The sequence below is a fragment of the Neophocaena asiaeorientalis genome, unplaced genomic scaffold (assembly GCF_003031525.2).
Source record: "Neophocaena asiaeorientalis asiaeorientalis breed wild unplaced genomic scaffold, Neophocaena_asiaeorientalis_V1.1 scaffold476, whole genome shotgun sequence".
NCBI classification, from domain to species: domain Eukaryota; kingdom Metazoa; phylum Chordata; class Mammalia; order Artiodactyla; family Phocoenidae; genus Neophocaena; species Neophocaena asiaeorientalis.
In genome coordinates, this window is record NW_020172178.1 from 1,744,701 (window position 1) to 1,765,798 (window position 21,098).

A 21,098-nucleotide genomic window follows, 5' to 3' on the forward strand; every position below is an offset into this window, starting at 1 on the left:
TAATGTGTTTTTAACATATCTTCATAAGGAAACCGCCCCCAAATTTCAGTCAATTACATTATCATTCATGTAATTGGATCTTTCATGACTTTCATAATACGACACCCAGAACAACACGCAAAATCCTAAAAGCACATATAATAATTAATTAAGGAAAAGAAACACAATAAAGACATATTTAAATACTACAGTTTTCATTATTCCCAGAGAGAATGTTTAAGAGTCACATTTTGAGAATTAGGTGATGCCAGACTTAAGAGAGTACTCACCAGTTTTACCCAAACACTCTAACACCACTGCTTCTCCTAGAGACTTCAAGTAGCACAGGCCTACCAATCTAACTCAGGTCAGATAAAAGCAAAAGTACAGCCTTTCACTTCTACATCACAGACTGTCTTAGCTCAGGAAAATCAGAAAACAGCATGTCCTTAAGGCCATGAGATTTGTATTTCACCTTACATTTGGATTCGTAAGTTTTATGAATCTACAAGTTACCTTTTCACCTCACTCCACAAAGAGAACTCTTTCCAAAATCCTACTAAATGACAGGTACACCACAAGGTGTTTTCCATGTCATCAAAGAATCCCTTGAAACCACTAATGCCATTTTACAGGCTCAGGAACAATAAATGACTCACTCGAAGTCACATGGCTTACAATTAGTGGAGCCAGTACTCAAAACCCATGTGTGACTTAACTTCATAACCTGAGAAATAAGTCATCTCTATTATAACTGTTCTAAGAACCACCGCTTGGTAACCTTTAACCTTGTTAAAGGCTATATCTAATAAGGGTATTTTAATATGAATTGGATTAGTTACATTTATTTAAAAACCTCATTTATATAGGCTCACTTCCACCAACTTAGATCAAAAAGGCTGTTTGTGTCTGCACGTTTTAATGAAACTCGAAATAGCAACCCCTTCGAAGAGATAAACCTCAAAGTCATAAACATCTTCTCAGAAATTCACACCCACTTTCAAAACTAGAGGGTGTTTCCTATTATTTTAAAGCACGCTGTAAAATATTGAATCCTGTAAATAAATAAATGCTCTTTCAAAGCATCATGTGGGACACGTGGGTCAAAACAACAAAGTGTCCACACTTGCAGAAAAGGACGCCGATTTCCAGAGTTCCCCAGTCCTCGTCAACACCAGCAAATAGGATGGGCCCGCGCTTATGCAGCATTTCCTCTTAAGGCAGAAACACCTCCGTTACTCTCCGTGGAAATAACGTCAGATTCTTGCATTCGAAGATGACTGTCCTGATAAGGAATTCTTAGTCTTGCTCTTTCCTTCTAATAGCCATTTGTTCCCTTAGAGACTATCTGCAAGGCACTGAGACTGAAGGCCTAAAACTGTCATAGCAGGTCTCATTAAAGCCAAGTCAATACGAAGTGCATACCTGTCTAAGACCACCAAGTCAGTTGCAGTTTCAGCATTACTCTTAAGAATTTTCTCCAGTTTCTGAATCTTTTCTTCCAATTCCTCTGGATCACATTTCCCATTTAAAATGGAAGCAGTTAGTCCCAAAATACGAGGACATGATGGACAATTTTCACAGAGCTAACAAAACAAAAGATACTGACAGTAAGGGATTCATTTTGCAAGGCCCTAACCAAAGAGACAGCATCCTAATAAAACATGTCAAGAAGACCTAACAAATACTAAAATTATCACTTATAGAATTACTGTAGCTTGTTTAAAAGATCAGTTTATCAAAAAGGAACATTTAAATACGCTATGATGGATTATGAATTCACTTATGATAGATCATATAATTTATTGATTTATATTATGTTTAAATTTTTATTATAGATTTAGAACTTGTTATAAATTCATTACAGTTTAATATTATAGGTTATAGATTTAAATGAACATTAATTTAATATTCATTCATTCATTCCTACACTGGAACCAAGTTCCCCAAACTGGTAACTAATACTGCTTTTGATCTATAAAAACATTGCTTATACTCAGTAATTTGACCTGCATTATTAAGACTGATAAAATCTAAAAACTTACCTTCATAATTTCTCGGTAGGGGTGGTCTAGGATTGCAAGATGACACTCATCGAACACCAAAAGGTTAATGTCTGATAGTGATAAGTAACCATTTTTCAGAACATTCAAGGCGACATAGCAAGTCATAACGAGAACCTAAAATAAAACTGCTATCAGTATACAACACATGCCATTCACCTGCCTGGACACACTTCTATGAAATCAGATTATGGAACCACTGTATTTTAGGTGAAGATTAAGACACTCATCCGTAAAAATTAAAACCCAAATCCTCAACGTATGGAAGCTCGTACTTGAGAACCAAGGTGTAAAATTAGGAAAACGCGGAAAGAGACAAGAAAGAAAATTTTGATAATGGAGACCATGTTTTTATGATAAATCTACTAAATCTACTTCAGGTTTTTAGGTTCCTAGAGCCATAATTTTGACTGATAAGACCTATCAGTTTTATCACAGTTTTTCCCCATCAAACTGACAAGGTTTTCTGGAAGCAGACAGGGGCTTATCATTCTGTGGATTTTAAGTGCTTTACTAGTGAGGGCTTTACCCCAATATGTAAGACATACTAGCAAACTGGGGACTGCTCAGCTTAGTTAGGAAGCATCCCTTAACCACTTCAGATCCAACACACGAAAGGCCCTCAACACAAGCTGGCTACATGGAAACGTCTACGAGGAAGTCTTCCATCAAAGACGCTAAGACCTCAACCAAGAAATGTCTCCAGTTTCAAGACATTTAACTCAAGAATAAACTTTGTGAAAGCAAGTTATCTACAAGATGGAAATAGGTCATAGGAATTTGTGTTTTTCAAGCAAGTAAATCATACTGTAAAAGCTGTTTCTTTTCTATCACATAAGAGCAATACATGTCAGTAATTTACCTGGCTTTAGGATGAGATTATAGTAAGAAAACGCATGAGGGCTAGCTTCTAGGCTGACAAAGTACAGAAAAGTAGAGTTTTCAAACCTAATTCAGACAACCAAGGCTACAGATCATCTCATAAACCAAGGACTTGTACAGATTTATTAAGTGAAAATTCTCTACAAGTCTTACCTGGTGCTTAGTAAACTCTTGGTTCCATTTCTCTTTTGTCCAAGACGCACTTACTTCCAGGTCTGAGTATTCCCCAACCTTGAGATCTGAGTGAGTTCTGACAGCTGACACTTGTTGAGCAACCTGGTTTGCTGATTACAAATATAATATGCCGTGTAAATATGAGAACTCCTCCTTAAACGGCTCTCTGGACTACTAACAGTTAAACAGTTCAGGAAATCCTTATTATTATACATTACACCTAACCACCAATTTAGATAGCCAATTTAAAATCATATTTTCACAGTAATCTCCAAAACACACTTATTAGACTCACCACCCCACCCTCTGTCATTCACTTCAGAGAGCCTTATACCACCTTCCTTCTTTAAAGGTGACTTTCCCCAATCTAAGAATATAATTTCTAGGTTGGAATGGCAACTACTCCAGATCCACCCTTCCTGTTTTCTTCAATAAAATCAGACTGTATCACCAAGAAATAAGACAGACTAATATGTATTTAAAGCACATGAGAACATCACATGCTGAGACAATCTAAAAAAAAAAAAAAAAAGAAGAGGAGTGACATGGTTATATTAGTACCCGAGCAGTTTATGTTCACATTTTATACTCTTTAGTTTAATATCTAATCCCAAACACATAAAAACCAGTACTTTAAACTCTTACTGAATATCTAACTTTTAAGTTAAGCATCTAACTTTCTTTCTACAACTGGCATGGCAAGATCATAAATCAAAGTTACCTATTTCATAATCAAGCACCTTTTGATACACTATGTGAAGCTAAAACATCAACAACAAAAATAACTACTTAGATCAGATTATATTCCGAAAGTAATCCTTCAAAAAAAATGCAGAATTGGAATTAAACGCAATTACGTTTTAGGAAAAAAGCTGAAGTTTAACACCTATGAAGTAAGATGACTAACATTTAAGAGAAATACTATAAAGTTAAGAAATAAGACAGAATGATATTTCCGCTTCAACAAACACATTATTCATCAACCTCTCTACACTTTCAAGAGTTTAACTTAATACCCACATTAAAAATCTCCTTAACCATAAAATCTCATCCAGTTTTCCTCCACACAATTTGATAAAATAATTTTTTATTACCAGAGTTGACCAAGAACACCGTCCTTTTGCCATTTCTGTTGAAGTCTCCCCTGATCTGATAGGACAGCTCTTTAGTGAGTAGTACTGCAATAAACGTCTTCCCTGAGCCAGTGTTTAAACAGACTATGGTATTATGATCCAGAGCTGCTTCAAGCAGTTCAACCTAGAAATACAGTGGGGGGAAAAAAAGATTATACACTTCTTATCTAAGTACAGAATTTAGAAAATTGGATTTGTTTTAATTCAGAAAATTTCACTGTTTTCTAAAATCTTCCTCCAACAAATCTGCCCCTTCAAAAAGCATACATTCTACATCTTTATATAAGAATAATAATCAGAGACATTAAAATACCGGTTACACATAGCTGTGCTGTGTAAATGTGTTGAAATGGCATTTACAATTTCTTTAAGAATTATCTTCACAGGGACAGAAAACTTCTCTAGAATAATATGAACTGAAATGACTATAACCATGGTTCTTCTGCCAGTCCAAGGTTGCTCAAACCAATCTCAATTCCTACCCAGATCATGAGGACAGACACACCCAAATAGATACTAAGGAACAGTGAAGTTTTCACAGGGGGAAAAAAAAAAGAAAAAGAAATTTCACCAATAAAACTATCAAATCAATTACCCAGCAGATGTTAGAAAAGGACTATTAAGAAAAAAAGTATCTGGAATGAGAAAATTAATCAGAAGAGGAAAGCTTGAAAAGGTAAAGGAGTTTTATATAAGTTGTGTCAACTGTATGCTAATTTATTCCATTTTAGTGAAAATGCTCCAGTATTAGTGTTCTCATTAGTACCTGATATTTTCTTGGCGTATAAATGTTATCATGAATTGCTTCTTGTTGCCATGGCAGTCCAAAGAAAGGACCCATTGGTGAGGAAGCAGGGGTCATGAGCTGCAGGCCTGCCATGCTGAGGGGTTGCAAAGCAGGGCTTTTCATTCATCCAGTGTTTCTTTCATTGCATTTTTGTTCTAGCACAGCTTACTACAAAAGGGAAAAAGAATACCATTACACAACCATGCAGGGTTAAAAACAAAAGAAAGCACGGAAACAAGAGGAACATCAGAATATCATTCCTATGGGCCTTTTCAAACTCTTCATAATTGTTTTAGCTTTTTCATGATCTAAGAGGATCGTTTTAAAAGTCAAGCATTCTGTACTCGCCAACCCAGCAATTCTACACCTAGAAACCTGTCTAAAAGAATCAGGTGGCTGCACAAAGAGGTAAACCCATGAGTATTTATTGCTGCATTATTACTTAAGAACAAGAAATAACCTTAAAATGAATTAATCAAAAGTTCGCTAAGTAAATTATGGTCTAGTCTTAAAATAGAATACTATAAATCCATAAGATAAGACAGATCTGTATTTACTGACACAGAACTGTGTCCATAATATACCTTTAAGAGAAAATATGTACAGTATCGATGCCCTTTAAAATACGTGTATATATACAAAACGTGCAAATACATACGTAAATACATTTCAAACATTCTTTGTAAATTCTATGATGCTGCTATTGATAAAATAATGAGAAAACTGTATGGAAGGCACTGCGCACTGTGCCTGCACACGGGAAGCATTCAAATGCCTGCCAACATTTGGTCATTTTATCAAAGGACCATAAACACAGAAGGTCATTCTTCTCAACTGACAACCTATCACAACTGCACAGCTGCTCAACTATTTACATATGTATCTTTAAAATTATTCATATCCTAGATAAATTAAAACAAGGCAACACCATTCTGTGAAATGAAAGTTATTTCATGGTATCTAAGCACTCTTCTATATTGCATATATTCTTCCCCAAAGATAAAAATGATTATGTAAAATGAGAAAATAATAATTCAGTCTTTTTAAAATTCCTAACCTGCAGATAGAGGGTTAGGGTTTCAAATCTCTACGTGAAAGTCCATCAGCAGCAAATTCACCTGCCTCGTAGAAGGGAATTTTCTCCCTTGTACTGCTTTGCAGTGTTCATTGTTATTACTCTATGACACTGGAAAGAAAGAATCCCCACTCTTTGTTCCTTGACAACAAAAACTCTGAATCTCTTGACATGTTAAATTTATAACCACTGTACAACACAGTGACTCAAATTGTTGCAGCTAGTCCAACAAGAAGTCTCCAGAGTAGAGTCTCTCTTATGCATAGGCATGATACCGAATTCTGATTTCAGAGCTCAATTCAGTTGACAAGAATTCAACATCCAGCTAATACAAGTAGGATCTCAAGTAAATGGTAAAGGGGCAAATGGCTGCAGGGCCAAGGACCTCAGCAAGGCAGGCGTGTCCGTGGACCAGACAGCACAACCATTCTCATTATCCCTCTCAGAGGAAGATGGCAAGCACAGCATTCCAGAGTACATTATGAAAAACTATCAAGTCATTATTTTGCCTGGGTCAAGCAGAACTATGTCTTTCATGAGAAATAACGTGCTCACTCTCTACTGAATCAAAGTCCCAACAGCCTTTCTTTTTACCCCTTTTACACTCAGCATTCACTTCTCCCAATTCTACAGGCCCACAGGATAAACACCCTCAGGTTGACCATTCAAGCTTCTTGACACCGCTGCAGAGAACCTGAGGCGGAAGGCTATTTTACCTAACTTCCTAAGATCCAGCAGGTTACGCTGAAGGCCCAAGGGATTTGCAGGCACTTCCCACCTGCCTACCATTCTTGGGATATCTCTACGGTCCTCCTTATCCAGGGGTTCCACACCCGCAGGTCGAATCTATCCTTGGTCGGATGAATCCAAAGATACGGAGGGCCAGCTGTACTATGCAAGGGACGTGAGCATCCATGGATTTTGGCATCTGCAGGGGACCTGGACCGATTCCCATGGGCACTGAAGGTCAACTGTACTTGTCCTTCATGACTCCAGGCTGCTTACTGGCAGGACGATTTATCATTGTTAAGCCTCACACCTCACTTTTCACCCAACCCAAACGTTAATCCAAGACCAAACAAAGACATGGTGGAAGGGATCAGGAAAGAAGCCTAAATCCTGGTGGTGGATGGAAATTTTCAAAGGAGAAAAGAGGGCAGCAGTGTAAATCCCCAAACACACTTCTTCCACCTCCAGAAACCATGTACAGCGGGAACCCTCCTTCCGATCACTGTCATCATTCCTTTTCATGTAGACAACATTAATAATGATGACGGTGCCAGAAAATAGTCTAAAAAGCAAATGAATGTTCTATTTTTAGAAGAGTCTAAAAACAGTCTATGTATAAATATTTAGTTAAAAATTTATTATAGACTATATAAAGTAGTTTAAAAATAAAGTCTACTTTTAGAATAGTCTAAAAAATAGAAGAAGGTTCCTCTTTTGTTGTTGTTGTTCCATTTCCTTAAGGGGGAGCTATATTCTTCAAAATTATCAGTATCAGTACAAAGAAAAAGCATGAAAATGTTCCCGATTAAAGAAGACTCTAGAGACATGACAACTAAACGCAGTAACTGACCTCAGACTGGATCCTTTCCTGAGAGCAATGCCATAAAGACCATTACAGAGTCCACTGATAAGGCTGTAGATACAGCAGTGTTACATTCACTGAGTTGATAACCGCACCATGACTATGTAGGGGAGCATCCTTATTCTTGACAAATATATAGTGAAATATTTAGGAGTAAAAGGGTCATGTCATATGCAACTTATTCTCAAATGGTTCAGAAGAAGAAACTACACGTAGATATACAGAGAGAGAATGGGTGCAACTGATAAAGCAAATGGGGCAAAATAGGTAAAGCACATATTCTTTGTCCTAATCTTATTTTCTGTCCGTTTGAAATTACTTCCAAATAAAGAGCTTTAAAAAGTAAATAAATAAATATTACCCATTAGACTAGGATCTCCTTGAGTACAAGAGCTGTATGTCTCACACATATTCCTACCACCTACCGAACCAAATCACACCCCAGACATGGCAAACAAAAAATACAGGTTCGTAAAATGCAAATACTGTCCATGTGCGTGACATAAAAACCTTCAAACAGTTTCTATTTGCCTTTTATAACTTACATCACATTGCATATATTCACAGAGACACATACATACACGACTTATTCTTTTACTGGCACACTGGCAAACATGCTCCACGAGAACTAGATGTGTGTCTCATTCTTTACAGCTCTTACTACCTGGTATAATGTACCATATGTACATTTAGATAAATATCTGATGAACTGAATCAGAGGTTCATGAATGTCCACACAATACCATACAGAACAGAATCATAGTTCAAAAGTTATTTCTACAGTATTTGGTTTGGAAATCCATGCCCGCACCACTCCTACTCACCCTGAAGGGTGGATACAAGACAGAGAATTTGCAGGGAAATGGAGGACGGCAATTGAACCCTCCCCGTTACATTTCCAGAAGGTCACAATATTTAAATTAATTTTCATTCATTTAGTACACAGTGACTGGCCCCAGCGATACACTATCTATTTGAAGAAAGCAAATCCAACATTTAAAAAGTCAACAAGTAATCCAATAATGTGAAAACTGAAAAACCTATAATTTTGCCAATTTTTACTTTCTTTGGCATGTTTAAATAGATTTTTTTTTCTTAACTTGGTCTTAATGAAAAGCTCTGAATCCCTGCTGGTAAGTGAAAGTTCCATAGTTTCACAGATTAACTGACTATGGTTAACTGCTTCAGCAGAGCCAACAGAGTAATCCACATGACTATTTTCCAATCATAGATTTCAAATTTCTGGTCAAACAATTAACACTCATGAAAGCTGTGAGGTTGTTTCATAGCTTTTATATGGTTCATTTAGAAATAACTTAGTAAAACACATGAATAAAAACTCTCTTCCTCTTTCCACATATGACAAAGCCCAGATTTACCGTCTTAATGTTTGAGATCTCTGTGTTGCTGTTGTCTGAACTGCATTTTGACATTGTGATAGCAGTTTATTGGAAAATCACAGCATACCCAAGCTTCTGCTCTAAAAATAAATGCAAAAATAGCCAAGTTTAAGACTCCTGTACTTAAACTAAATATAAACGCATCTACAAGAAAGCCTTATGGATATGAAAAGCTGAATAAAAGGCCATTACTTTGGATTAAAATTTAAACAAAAGACATCTGGGTTATTTTAGGATACTAAGTCTTATTCTAAAACAAAGAACAAGAGAATGAGCTGTAACAATAGCATGCCTAATTCCCAGAGACTGGGGTGGGGCGTGGGCTGTCTTGAGAAAAGTTAGAGGAAAGATTTAAAAATGAATGCAAGGAAATCAAACAAAGTACATAAATTCTAAAGACAGTAATTAGGGAAATGGAAAAAATAAATAAATAAAAGGACAGAGATGTGTCATTTCCTAAGTTCATATATACAAAAGAAGTAAAGAAGATCACCAGAAGAGTACTTGGCTGAGTAATCCAAATCACCCGGTAGCAAGTTTTCACTACAAGTATGAAATCCATCAGCAATTTCAATTTCTCAAAGGAAATTAAAAATACGAACTCAAAGAACAATTTAATCTAATGATAAACTCTTTTATAAAATTCATTTATGAATAAAAATTTAAGAACTCAGTTCAACAATGTCAATACTGTGGAGAAATTTAAATTTAGGGGTGGTCCTAAATAATCCTAAGAGATTATAAATCAAAATCAAAATTATAAGTCAAAAAATAAGGAATCGTAGGGCTTCCCTGGTGGCGCAGTGGTTGAGACTCTGCCTGCTAATGCAGGGGACACGGGTTCGAGCCCTGGCCTGGGAAGATCCCACATGCCGCGGAGCAACTAGGCCCGTGAGCCACAACTACTGAGCCTGCACGTCTGGAGCCTGTGCTCCGCAACAAGAGAGGCTGCGACAGTGAGAGGCCCGCGCACCGTGATGAAGAGTGGCCCCCGCTTGCCACAACTAGAGAAAGCCCTCGCACAGAAATGAAGACCCAACACAGCCAAAAATAAATAAATTAATTAATAAAAAAAAAAATGAGGAAGCATAAAGTACTGAGGTGAAAAGCTTGATTTAATCAACAAATGTTGCTTTTTTTAGATTTGATACTGGATTTCATTTATGCTCCTTAACTGCAATGCTTCTACTACCACAAGCTCAGGAAAAACAAATTGGCAGTGGTTTCTTTTCACTTATTTGTGTCTAGTCTAGTCTAGTCTATAGGTCGTGCGTGGAGGTTAAACTTTCTCATTTCATACACAAATTGGTTTCGCTAATAAGGTAACAAAGCAGAATGGGGAAACCTTAACACTACTTTAGTATGTACATATTTACCTCAAAATGCTGATTCTAAGTTCTTTCAGTTTCCAAGTCTGTATTAATTCATACCCTAGGTAACCTAAAAGCAATCAGAGAGAATATTTTAGAACATACAACTCATTTTTAAAAAACAACTTTAAGAAATTTCCTACTTGACAAACTTTTCTGATATTTATCTTATCAGAATAAGATCTCTGATAAAAACAATTTTTGTACTTATCTATTGGGAATCAAGAAAACATTATATGTATGAAAGGGCTGCCCTTTAGAAATTAGTATTTATTATGTTCTATTACAATTGGGAATTTTTAAGAGTTGTTAGTTCAATTCAATTAGATATAAGGAGAATTCCTGGAAGTAAATTACATCTCCCCCCCAGTAAAATCTGGCTTTAAAAATACTAAAAGAGGGCTTCCCTGGTGGCGCAGTGGTTGAGAGTCCGCTTGCCGATGCAGGGGACATGGGTTCGTGCCCCGGTCCGGAAAGATCCCACATGCCGCGGAGCGGCTGGGGCCGTGAGCCATGGCCGCTGAGCCTGAGCGTCCGGAGCCTGAGCGTCCGGAGCCTGCGCTCCGCAACGGGAGAGGCCACGACAGTGAGAGGCCCGCGTACTGCAAAAAAAATAAACTAAAAAAATACTAAAAGACTACAGTAAGTCAGTACCATGCTTTACATAACTTATAACCCCTTACTCTCCTAATGGGTAAGTTCGTGTTTTCAAAAACTACCTCATGCTTTGACTTTTAATTCCGTTCTGTACTGCCACCTAGTATGATGTAAATGCAATACACCAACTTGGCCTGATGTGTCACACTCGACATCTTTCCAATTCATATTCACCTCTTTTCTAGAAACACCGTAGCCAAAATAAGAAGCTGATAGTCCTTTAAAACTTAATGCAACTCCACTATTACAAAATTATTGTTGAGTTATCCAACTTACTTCCCTAGACAATTCTGTATAGAGATAAATTAGAAAGTTAACATGCCAAGTACAATGACAACTTATGTTCATACTACGGAGCCAATAGGTCAAGTTTTCTAATTTTAATTGATGACTACGATTTAAATTACATACATGACTCATGTTTGATAGGTCCCTTTAAGATAACTCTGAAAAAGACATGCCACATACCAGATGCTCAGTCAAGTTCTAGTATAAACCAACAAACTTAACCTAATTAGCATCTAGATCCCATATATGGCTGTACTCTTTCAGACAAAGGCTTGTAACAACAGACAGCTAACCCTCCTAGTTTGAAGTCTAAAGGCATCTAGAGCTTCCTGGTGCATATTTTCAAAACTGGTAACAGAAAACTTCCAACTCATTCATTTTATTATGTGTCACAGATTCTGATACTACTAACTTTACAAATATGACTGTCCAGATTTCATTCCTATTCTCATGAAGCCCAAAATGCGCAACTACCATGAAGTTCCATAGTGAACAAAAGAACACACCCACACAACATCAATATTGTGACATTAAAACACTGTCAAAAATACTCCTGGAAGCTAACAGATAAAACTAAAACACATCTGAAGAGCTTTTAGTCTCTAATACAGTAACAAATATGCTATGGAGATCCAAGACATTAATTTTAACTCCAACCAAAGCCTAAATGCTAAGAGCATCCTTGGCTATGGATATAAAATAACAGGTTTATAATACAGGTTGCTGACGTAAGGGCAAATTAAAAATAAGTGGTTCAATTCTCCCACTTGAAAATAAAGGAAAGAGACTCTTTCCCCTTCTTTTTCAGTCCTTTTGTGCTGTACTTGAATCTTTATAAAAGCCAAATAAGCCTCTAGCCAGTCTCACTTCTCAGGAATGTTTCCTTAAGATATGTCATCACCAAGAAAGATAATGCCCAATCTCCCAGTTTCCTAGGATGGCCTAATTTGGCAACTGACTCCAAATCGCAAAACCTACCACCAGTCATAAAGATACGAGAAAATTAGCAATTTTATCTTGAAAACATGGGTGTAAAGTGTTGTAACCACTTAGCTATACAAAAGAATAAGGTTTCTGTCTTTGCAATCTCTTTAGTGGATAGCCTGAGATACACATCACATTCTAGTTTAATGCTTAATCAATAAAAATTCTTCCTTCCCTTCTACATTTTTGGAGAGATTTTCTGGGTTGGGAGGAGATTTTGTTTTTAATTATATTTCCCCAACATTAGCTTTAAAGAAAAAAAAAATAGTCCAATTCTCAAAAAGTATTCACGCCAAATAACAAAATCCACTTCTTGAAACTTAAAACAGTAGAAAAATCCTAAAATATACTGCTCAACTGCTCTAGAGAGAGCAGTTTTAAAAATGAAAATAGAACTTAAGTGCGCAAACACCTCCTCTTGTTCCTAAAAAGGAATCTGCACACAAGAAGGATCCAAGGTATTTACAAATAACTCCAAACAACCTCCCTTTTCTAAATTAAAGTTAGAGGAGAAAGAGAGGAGGCTGTTTTAAGTTAATTCCTAAGTCAAGCCAATGCTCTCACTTCTTAATATTTTGGAATACAGTCATTCCCTCCTCAGCGAGGCCCTCTGATGTGGGAGGGACACTGGGTAAGGCCACTGGGGATGTAGAAAGCAGTCTTTTCTCTTTCTTTCTTTTTAAGTATCTTTCATTTAAAATAACCTGAATGCTAGCAGAGTCCAGTGTCAGGAAGACCAAGGTTTATCAGACTCTACTACCTCTCTCTAAGGTTGTTTCCTTGCCTATAAAATAGAGCACCTATTATGACGATTAAGTAATTAAACGCATAATAACCTTGGTAGAGCAAAAGTCCTTGCACAGAAAATGTTCAAAAACAGATAGTTTTAAAGAAACCACACGACCATCTCTATCTACAACCACTGTTGTCATACAATTCTTAAGACTTTAAGGAACTCCTTAAAGAACCTAAAATGTTGTATCAATCCTAAGATTCAATATAAAAAAATTATTCTCATACAAAGTTAAAGTACTATACAAGATTTTGTACAGTATTTTTAATCAGATGAACCTGAAAAACCACAAACTCCAAACTACCTAGTCATTATGAGTTTACAGTACAATGAAAATCAAACAAATTTAAATCACAAAACATGGTATATAATGTAAACTAAAATTAAAAACCTTTGTGTCCACTAGTCCTCTTTAAAAGCAAAAACCAAAAAATACTACGTGCTACTTCTGTTTGGCTCCCCAGACAACACAGCAAACATGACTGAACTGTTTCTTAGGCAATGAAATGGTACACAGCTGGGCAAGTAACCGTCGTCATCATCATCATCACCATCAGACAAGTTTTGAAAATATAAAATGCAAGAAAAGAGAAAACAAAAAGATAGGAAACATCCAAAATACACATTGTACATAAAATAAATATTTCAAGGATTTATCAACTATTATTTGGTGAATATAGATTATGAAATGACTAAGGTCAAACCAAAGAGTGACAGACCAAAGAGAAAAGGGATAATAATTTCAAAAATTTAAACACTGGAATTTTTAGTCTTAGGTAGTTAAATACACAGCACAAGAGAAATATTTCCATTTTCACTTTTGTCATATCTGTCATTATTAATTAGAAATCCTTGCATATAAATCTAGCTTACAACATTAACACAAACCACATTCAGATATGCACCCTTCAGCATTACCATTTATAATAGCAAAAAATGTCCCTCCCACCTCCCCCAAAAACTCTAAATGTCTAACAATGAGTGAGGGAATGGTTTGGTAAACCATGGATGGCTCACTTTATATGAACTACAGTTCAACTGAGCTATTAAAATGATGACAGTTTATAATAAACAAAAATGCTTATGTTATGGGATTCAATGAAAAAACTTTTATTTACAGGAAGATCTGATTGTGTCTTCAAGTTAAAAACTAAAGAAAAGAAGAAAGGGAGGAATGGAGGGAAAGAAAATTGCACCCAAAATTGAGGCTGGGATTACTACCATAAGTAATTTCTTTCTCCTTAAAACTTTTCTGCATTTTAAAATCCCCTACAATTTGAACACTTTATTACTTTCAGAATTAAACACACTCTTAAACTGAGGATGAAGACAATAAAGATATATGACTCTGTCTTAAGTATTGGGGGAAAAAACTCCCTTCTTAAGCCACTGAATGTGGTAAAATTTACCCCAGTTTCTATAACTTAAACCACAAATTCACCAGCCTTCTTTTCCTGCACTACTCTATGAACCAAACAAATTTCTGCATTTCTCTAAAATCTGTAGCATAAACATATTATATTTACATTTCCATGTAATTATGCCTAAAATGGGATTTGTCCAAAATTGAAGTTGAATACAGGTCAAATACCATTTTAACAAATTCCATCCACCAAAATCTCCATATAGAAAGTAACTCTAGGCTGCCAGCCAATGGCCCACTTACTTGGAATACTTCTTCAAAAGACCACCTTCCAACACATCGAAATGGCACAGATACCCGCCCCTGCCCTTCAAGTCACCTATAATGACCTTACTTTGCAATTTTGTTTTCAGAAAGGTAAATATTTAATACATCACTAGCTTTCAAGGTGAGTTTTAAGGTTAATGTTTGATTCCAAGTTTCTGTACTTTACTCAAAAACATTGTTCAACAAGTGCTAGAATGTTACTCAATTCTACCTTTTACAACACATAAGAACATCCATGAGGGAAAAGGGTCCACAACTCAACTCTCTATGTCAAGCTGCTTTAAGATGCTACAATGTGAACATTTCACTACTAAAGAGAGGTCAGTTCTGAGACAAAATGAGCCTAACAAACATGATTATGGATGGACGCTTAGTCAATGTTGAGTCAGGAAGCAAACACATCAAAGTTCCAGGTGAGAGGCAGAGCCTACACCACAGCCACGTGCAGCCACTCATGCTCTCTGCTTTCCCTGTAACTCCACGACGAGTGTATCACAGCCTCCACAGATGAGCAGTACAAAAAGTAACATTTAAAGTGGTTTTCCCCACTTAAAAAACTCTCATTGCACCTCCTGCCCCTCAAATTATTTTTTCATTCATTCAACACGTATTTATTAAGCAAGACATCCCTAATGCAAACTTGTATTCTGGAGAATGTGAGAACCTGAGTTCAGTTTTGAAGAATGTGTAGTAATAGCACTAGTTAGGGAGAAGATAATACAGGACATCATGGGGACGAGGAGACAGCATGTGAAGCAGCATTTAAACAGAAACCAGGCAAGTCGAGTTGAGGGAATTACAAGCTGTGTGCTGCAGCGCCGTGTCCCACAGGAGAACAGCAAGACCATGAAAGTGGTAAGATAAGCAGGGGCAAGACCATAAAGGGCCTTATACACAGCTCTAAAGGGATTAGAATCTCGTCCTGTGGGCCTTTTTAGTCTCAGCATACACCAAGGGTTGTCACCTACTTAATCTCAGCCTAAGAATGACTCTCTATCAAGGCCCATATACAAGAACATCTGAATACAACAAAGTAAGAGACTCCTGAACTTTACTCTTTCCTTTACAGGGGACATTCCTTTTCCTGGTTACAATCATTGCCTCTGCGAATACAGGTTTGGCTGGAGCTGTCCCTGTTGGTGCACTGAAATCCCTTGTCCCAGGAACCACCCACCCACCCCATCCAACCACGGAAGAACCAAGAGGGTTGGTCACCCCACCTCTAGCTCCAATTCACTACCCCTGACTGCCTACGGTACATTTCCACTTGGAGATCAAAGGAACTTCTCCAAAAATTCAATTAATCTAAAAAGAAAGATGAAGATCTGCTACTGCTAAGTACAAGTAAAAAAACACCCCCTCACACAACCATTCTTACAGGAATTCCAGAGCTGCTTCAAGAAAGAAAAGCAGCATCAAAATAAATGCAGTCTCCTAAGGTAACAACTCTTATTTCACTCAATTATGTTACAATTAAACCCAATATACATACAGTATAGAAAGAATCCAGGTAAGAGAGGAAAGGGAGTAGGCTCCAAAGTCAGAGTGGTGAATGAGCCCGTTAGCTCTAAGACTGCGGGCAAACGACCTCATTTCTACAATGGCACCTACACAGATGGCAGCCCCTTGGCTCCTCCTTCTCCCTACATAATCCACAACACACACATTTAACTCTAGCGTAAGTCAACTACGCAAATCACTAAAAAAAAAATAGGTAAGATGTTTGCTGTGGAAAAAGGAATTGCACACATTGGAGAGAAGAGGTGAGAGACTGCGGGAACCATGCTCAAAAAGACTCTCAGAGCCTCTCCTTGAGAGTCAATTAAGAGTATGCTACATGGTTCACAAATCTGGGGACCACTGAGAATGGGAAGAAGAGCAAGAACCAAAACTATAACTGGTCCCACCTTTCAGAACTGTTATAGTCCTCTTTAAAAAAACAGGCAAGCGCCCACATTGGACCAAAGGACAAAACTGGCGGCTACCGTATCCTGCAAGGATACCGTATCCTAGTGCTTTTAATCCTACATTGTTTGAACATGAGCAAAGCCACGAGGATACCCCATATGTATCTGCTTACACATGATTGCAAAGATAAAGTCTGGCACCTCTAAGGGACCTACTCAGTAAGTAAACTGTCTGAATGGCAAATAGACAATGTGACTGAGACACAGTATCCAACACTAAGAGCAGAAGAAGTAGCTGTCATTTGCCAAACTCAACCTCTCGCCAAGGACTACCAACAAGCATCAGTCCCAGAAAAAAAACAAAGGGATTAAAATAAAAAGTAGAGTACTCATGGAGCGTAAAGCTCCAGGTGACTCTGGGTACGAGAAACGTGATGAATCAAACCAGGACAGCAAGACAGCTCAAAACCTTCAATGAATTCCCTTTGCACTTAGGATAAAATCTAAAATCCTTACTATGTGTGACCCTGCCTCTCCCTCTCCCTGACTGGGGCTGGGTAACTCCCCCGTCTCCCACTAGTCACAGGGCCTTAGGCCCTCCACCAAGCTCTTTCCTACCTCAGAGCCTTTACACACACCATCCCCTGGCCATCTGCTCCTCAATCTTCAAGTCTCACCTCCAGTGTCACATTTTCACAAAGTTAACAATATCAGTTAAAAGACAGTAATTTAATATATATAATCCATATGTCCAGAACCAATCCGAGTACCAGGCACAAGCAGGATCTATCTGAATACATGAAGAAAGGCTGACAATTCTCACCACTAACAGGCAACTCTTAGGTAGAGGCCATTTGAATATTGACTGCCCCCCACCTCCCGGAAGGTTTTTAAAATACTACTGTTTCATACCTTAACTACTTATTTTTATTTACTATCACTCAGAAACAATCCTTCCAAGAACAACAAAGAATATGTTAAATTATAATTCATTAGTCAAATTTATCCAGAGTGAACTTTGGCCAAAGATTAAAAATTTAGCTTCCAATCTAATTAAAGATGTCACATACTGACAGCTTTTGAATATCATTTTCATGAAACTAACTCTATTAGTTTTCAGGGAACTAAATTTGTCCATATAAATCATACTTGTGCCTAAATTCTAAGGACATAAAAAACCTAATTTCAGTGACATTAAACACTTCTATTCTTCCATACACCACAATAAAGAGTATTTTTTTATATTAAATCATTAAATGACTCTCTTAAAAAGTAATTTTTTCCACGTAGAGCAAAGTTTTATCTGGTTATGTTTTGTTTTTTGTTTTTGTTTTTTTTGCGGTACGCGGGCCTCTCACTGCTATGGCCTCTCCCATTGCGAGGTACAGGCTCCGGACGCACAGGCCCAGCGGCCATGGCTCACGGGCCCAGCCGCTCCACGGCATGTGGGATCTTCCCGGACCGGGGCACGAACCCGTGTCCCCTGCATCGGCAGGCGGACTCTCAGCCACTGCACCACCAGGGAAGCCCTGGTTATGTTTTAATATCAATTACATCTTACTCTGGAGAACACTTTGGATGATATGGACAAATTTCTTGCAAAATACAATTTACCAAAATTAACATCTAAGAAAGAGAAAATGTAAAGAAGCCTATAGCTTTTAAAGAAATTTAATTAAAAACTACTTATGGGGCTTCCCTGGTGGCGCAGTGGTTGAGAGTCCGTCTGCTGATGCAGGGGACATGGGTTCGTGCCCCGGTCCGGGAAGATCCCACATGCCGCGGAGCGGCTGGGCCCGTGAGCCATGGCCGCTGGGCCTGCGCGTCTGGAGCCTGTGCTCCGCAACAGGAGAGGCCACAGCAGTGAGAGGCCCGCGTACCGCAAAAAAAAAAAAAAAACTGATTATGAAATACTCCAAGCCCAGATGTCTTCACTAGTAAATTCTTCAAAACATTTAAAGAGTAACCCCGATCTCAAAGACAAACTCTTCGGGAGGTCAGAAATAAGAAGAAATACTTCCCAACTCTTTACATGAGACCAGCATGAACTTGACACCAAAACCTGAGTACATTACAGGAAAGTAAAATTATAGACCTGTCTCTCAAACAAAAAATGTAAAAACACTAAATAAAATATTAACAAATTGAATTCATAAATATGTACAAAGGATAATGCATCGTGAACAGCCGTAGTTTATCAGAGGAATGCAAGGATGCTTTAATATTCAAAAATCAATCAGTTTATTAAAACAGCATGCAGGTACTGGCTCAAGAACAGACAATGCAACAGAACAGAATGTAAAAACAGACCCACACCCATAAGGTTACTTAATTAATGGCAAAAACAATACTGTAGCACAGTAGGGAAAAAAGATGATCTTTTCAAATAAAAGCTAGGCTAATTATGTATCTAGGTGGAAAAAGTATATCTTGACTCCCACCTCACATGATACACAAAATCAATGCCAGCTGGATATCTAAATGTATAAAGTAAAACAATAAAGTTATTAGAAAAAAATAGAAGAATACTTTCCTGTTCTTGGGGTGAGCAAAAATTTATGATACGGAAAGAAATTAACAAGCTGGACTACATTAAAATTAAGAACTTCCGTTTACAAAGTGAACTGATTAAGAGAGTGAAAAGCCAAGCCAGAACAGGAGATATATAATCAACTGCTACAAAGCAATAAGAAAAAGGCAGACAAGCAAATAGCAGGCAAAGGTCTTCAAAGCACAGGATACCAAAATGGTCAATAAACTTCATCAGCAATTAGAGTAATACAAATTAAACCACCAAGAGCTACTACCACACACCCATCAGAAGAGCTAAAATGAAGAGAGACAGCATTAAATGATGGGGAGAACGTGGAGCTTAGAGAACTTTCACACACTACTGGCAACCCTGTACACTGGAAGTATCTGCTATGGCTGAATATACATGTACCCCCCAGTAACTCCATTCCTAAGTGTATGCCCAACTGAAATATGTACAAATATTCTCCAAAAGACATGCACGAGAATGTTCAGAACTGCACTATTCATAATAGCCAAAGCTGCAAACAAGCCAAATCTCCATCAACAATATAACATAAGTAAATGCTGACACATCACATAACTAAGTGCTATAACTCAATGATGCAACACAGAATGAATCTCACACACTTATTAAGTGAAAAAAACCACACAAAACCTTACCATATAATTTCACTACATAAAATTAAAAATAAGGAAAAATAATTAAGTCAGAATGGTGTTTACTCTTTTTGGTGGGGGCTGGACGGGGGAGAGGGAAGTGCCTGGGAGGGGGCATTGAGAAAACCTTATAAAAAAAACATAGGCCGGGCTTCCCTGGTGGCGCAGTGGTTGAGAGTCCGCCTGCTGATGCAGGGGACACGGGTTCGTGCCCCGGTCCGGGAAGATCCCACATACCTCGGAGCGGCTGGGCCCGTGAGCCATGGCCGCTGAGCCTGCGCGTCTGGAGCCTGTGCTCCGCAACGGGAGAGGCCACAACAGTGAGAGGCCCGCGTACAGCAAAAAAAAAAAAAAACATAGGCCATACCTGTTCCTTGATCTGGGCACTGGTTACCGGTATGTTCAATGTGTGCCCCTGCGATATATGTACTTTCCTGTGTATCAACTGAAACTGATTTCACTTAAAGTTTATTTTAAAAGAAAAGTAAACAAGGGCTTCCCTGGTGGCGCAGTGGTTGAGGGTCCGCCCGCCGATGTGAGGGGACACGGGTTCGTGCCCCGGTCCGGGAGGATCCCACATGTTGCGGAGCGGCTGCGCCCGTGAGCCATGGCCGCTGACCCTGCACGTCCGGAGCCTGTGCTCCGCAACGGGAGAGGCCACAGTGGTGAGAGGCCCGTGTACCGCAAAAAATAATAATAAATAAAATTTAAAATAAAAGAGAAGTAAACAATCCTTAATACAATGTGTAAAAATTCTTCATATACCATGGCAAGTATGAAATATCAAAAGCTCCCAGAGTAAAGAAGGAAGTTTCTCGGAGAAAATTTACCTTTATTGAGCACTTATATTCTATTATCTGGTTTAATCCACAAAGCAACACTAAGACAAGTTATCATCTCCATTTTAAAGGGATTTGAAATAACTTGCCCAAGGCCATGTGGCTAATGAATGGGAGAAGTAGAATTCTGCTTAAAATTTTGTCTGATTCCTATTTTTATTTTCACAATATACAAAACACTATGGTCTCAAAGGAAGTGCCCATTTTTACAGTGATCTTCCGGTCAAAATATGTATCTGGATATGTTCCTTTTGATCTCCTCAGGGGGTTGAAAAAGAATGTATCCATTTTAAG

The 21,098-nt window shown here is 37.9% G+C and overlaps 1 protein-coding gene across 5 annotated transcripts in view; it reads right to left on the bottom strand.

The window, feature by feature from the left end:
• DICER1 (dicer 1, ribonuclease III) overlaps positions 1–21,098 on the bottom strand; it is a 69,880-nt gene that overhangs the window by 39,541 nt on the left and 9,241 nt on the right. For 2 of the 5 annotated variants that reach the window (XM_024758409.1, XM_024758375.1), the window contains exons 2-8: positions 10,461–10,524; positions 9,064–9,164; positions 4,998–5,186; positions 4,193–4,355; positions 3,078–3,208; positions 2,025–2,159; positions 1,405–1,565 (exon numbers count right to left, since the gene is read on the bottom strand). In XM_024758409.1, the coding sequence (XP_024614177.1) occupies positions 1,405–1,565; positions 2,025–2,159; positions 3,078–3,208; positions 4,193–4,355; positions 4,998–5,141 (734 nt within the window). In that variant the 5' untranslated portion in view covers positions 5,142–5,186; positions 9,064–9,164; positions 10,461–10,524. The remainder of the gene's footprint in view (positions 1–1,404; positions 1,566–2,024; positions 2,160–3,077; positions 3,209–4,192; positions 4,356–4,997; positions 5,187–9,063; positions 9,165–10,460; positions 10,525–21,098) is intronic. The other 3 variants (XM_024758382.1, XM_024758401.1, XM_024758392.1) reach the window with 3 other exon arrangements.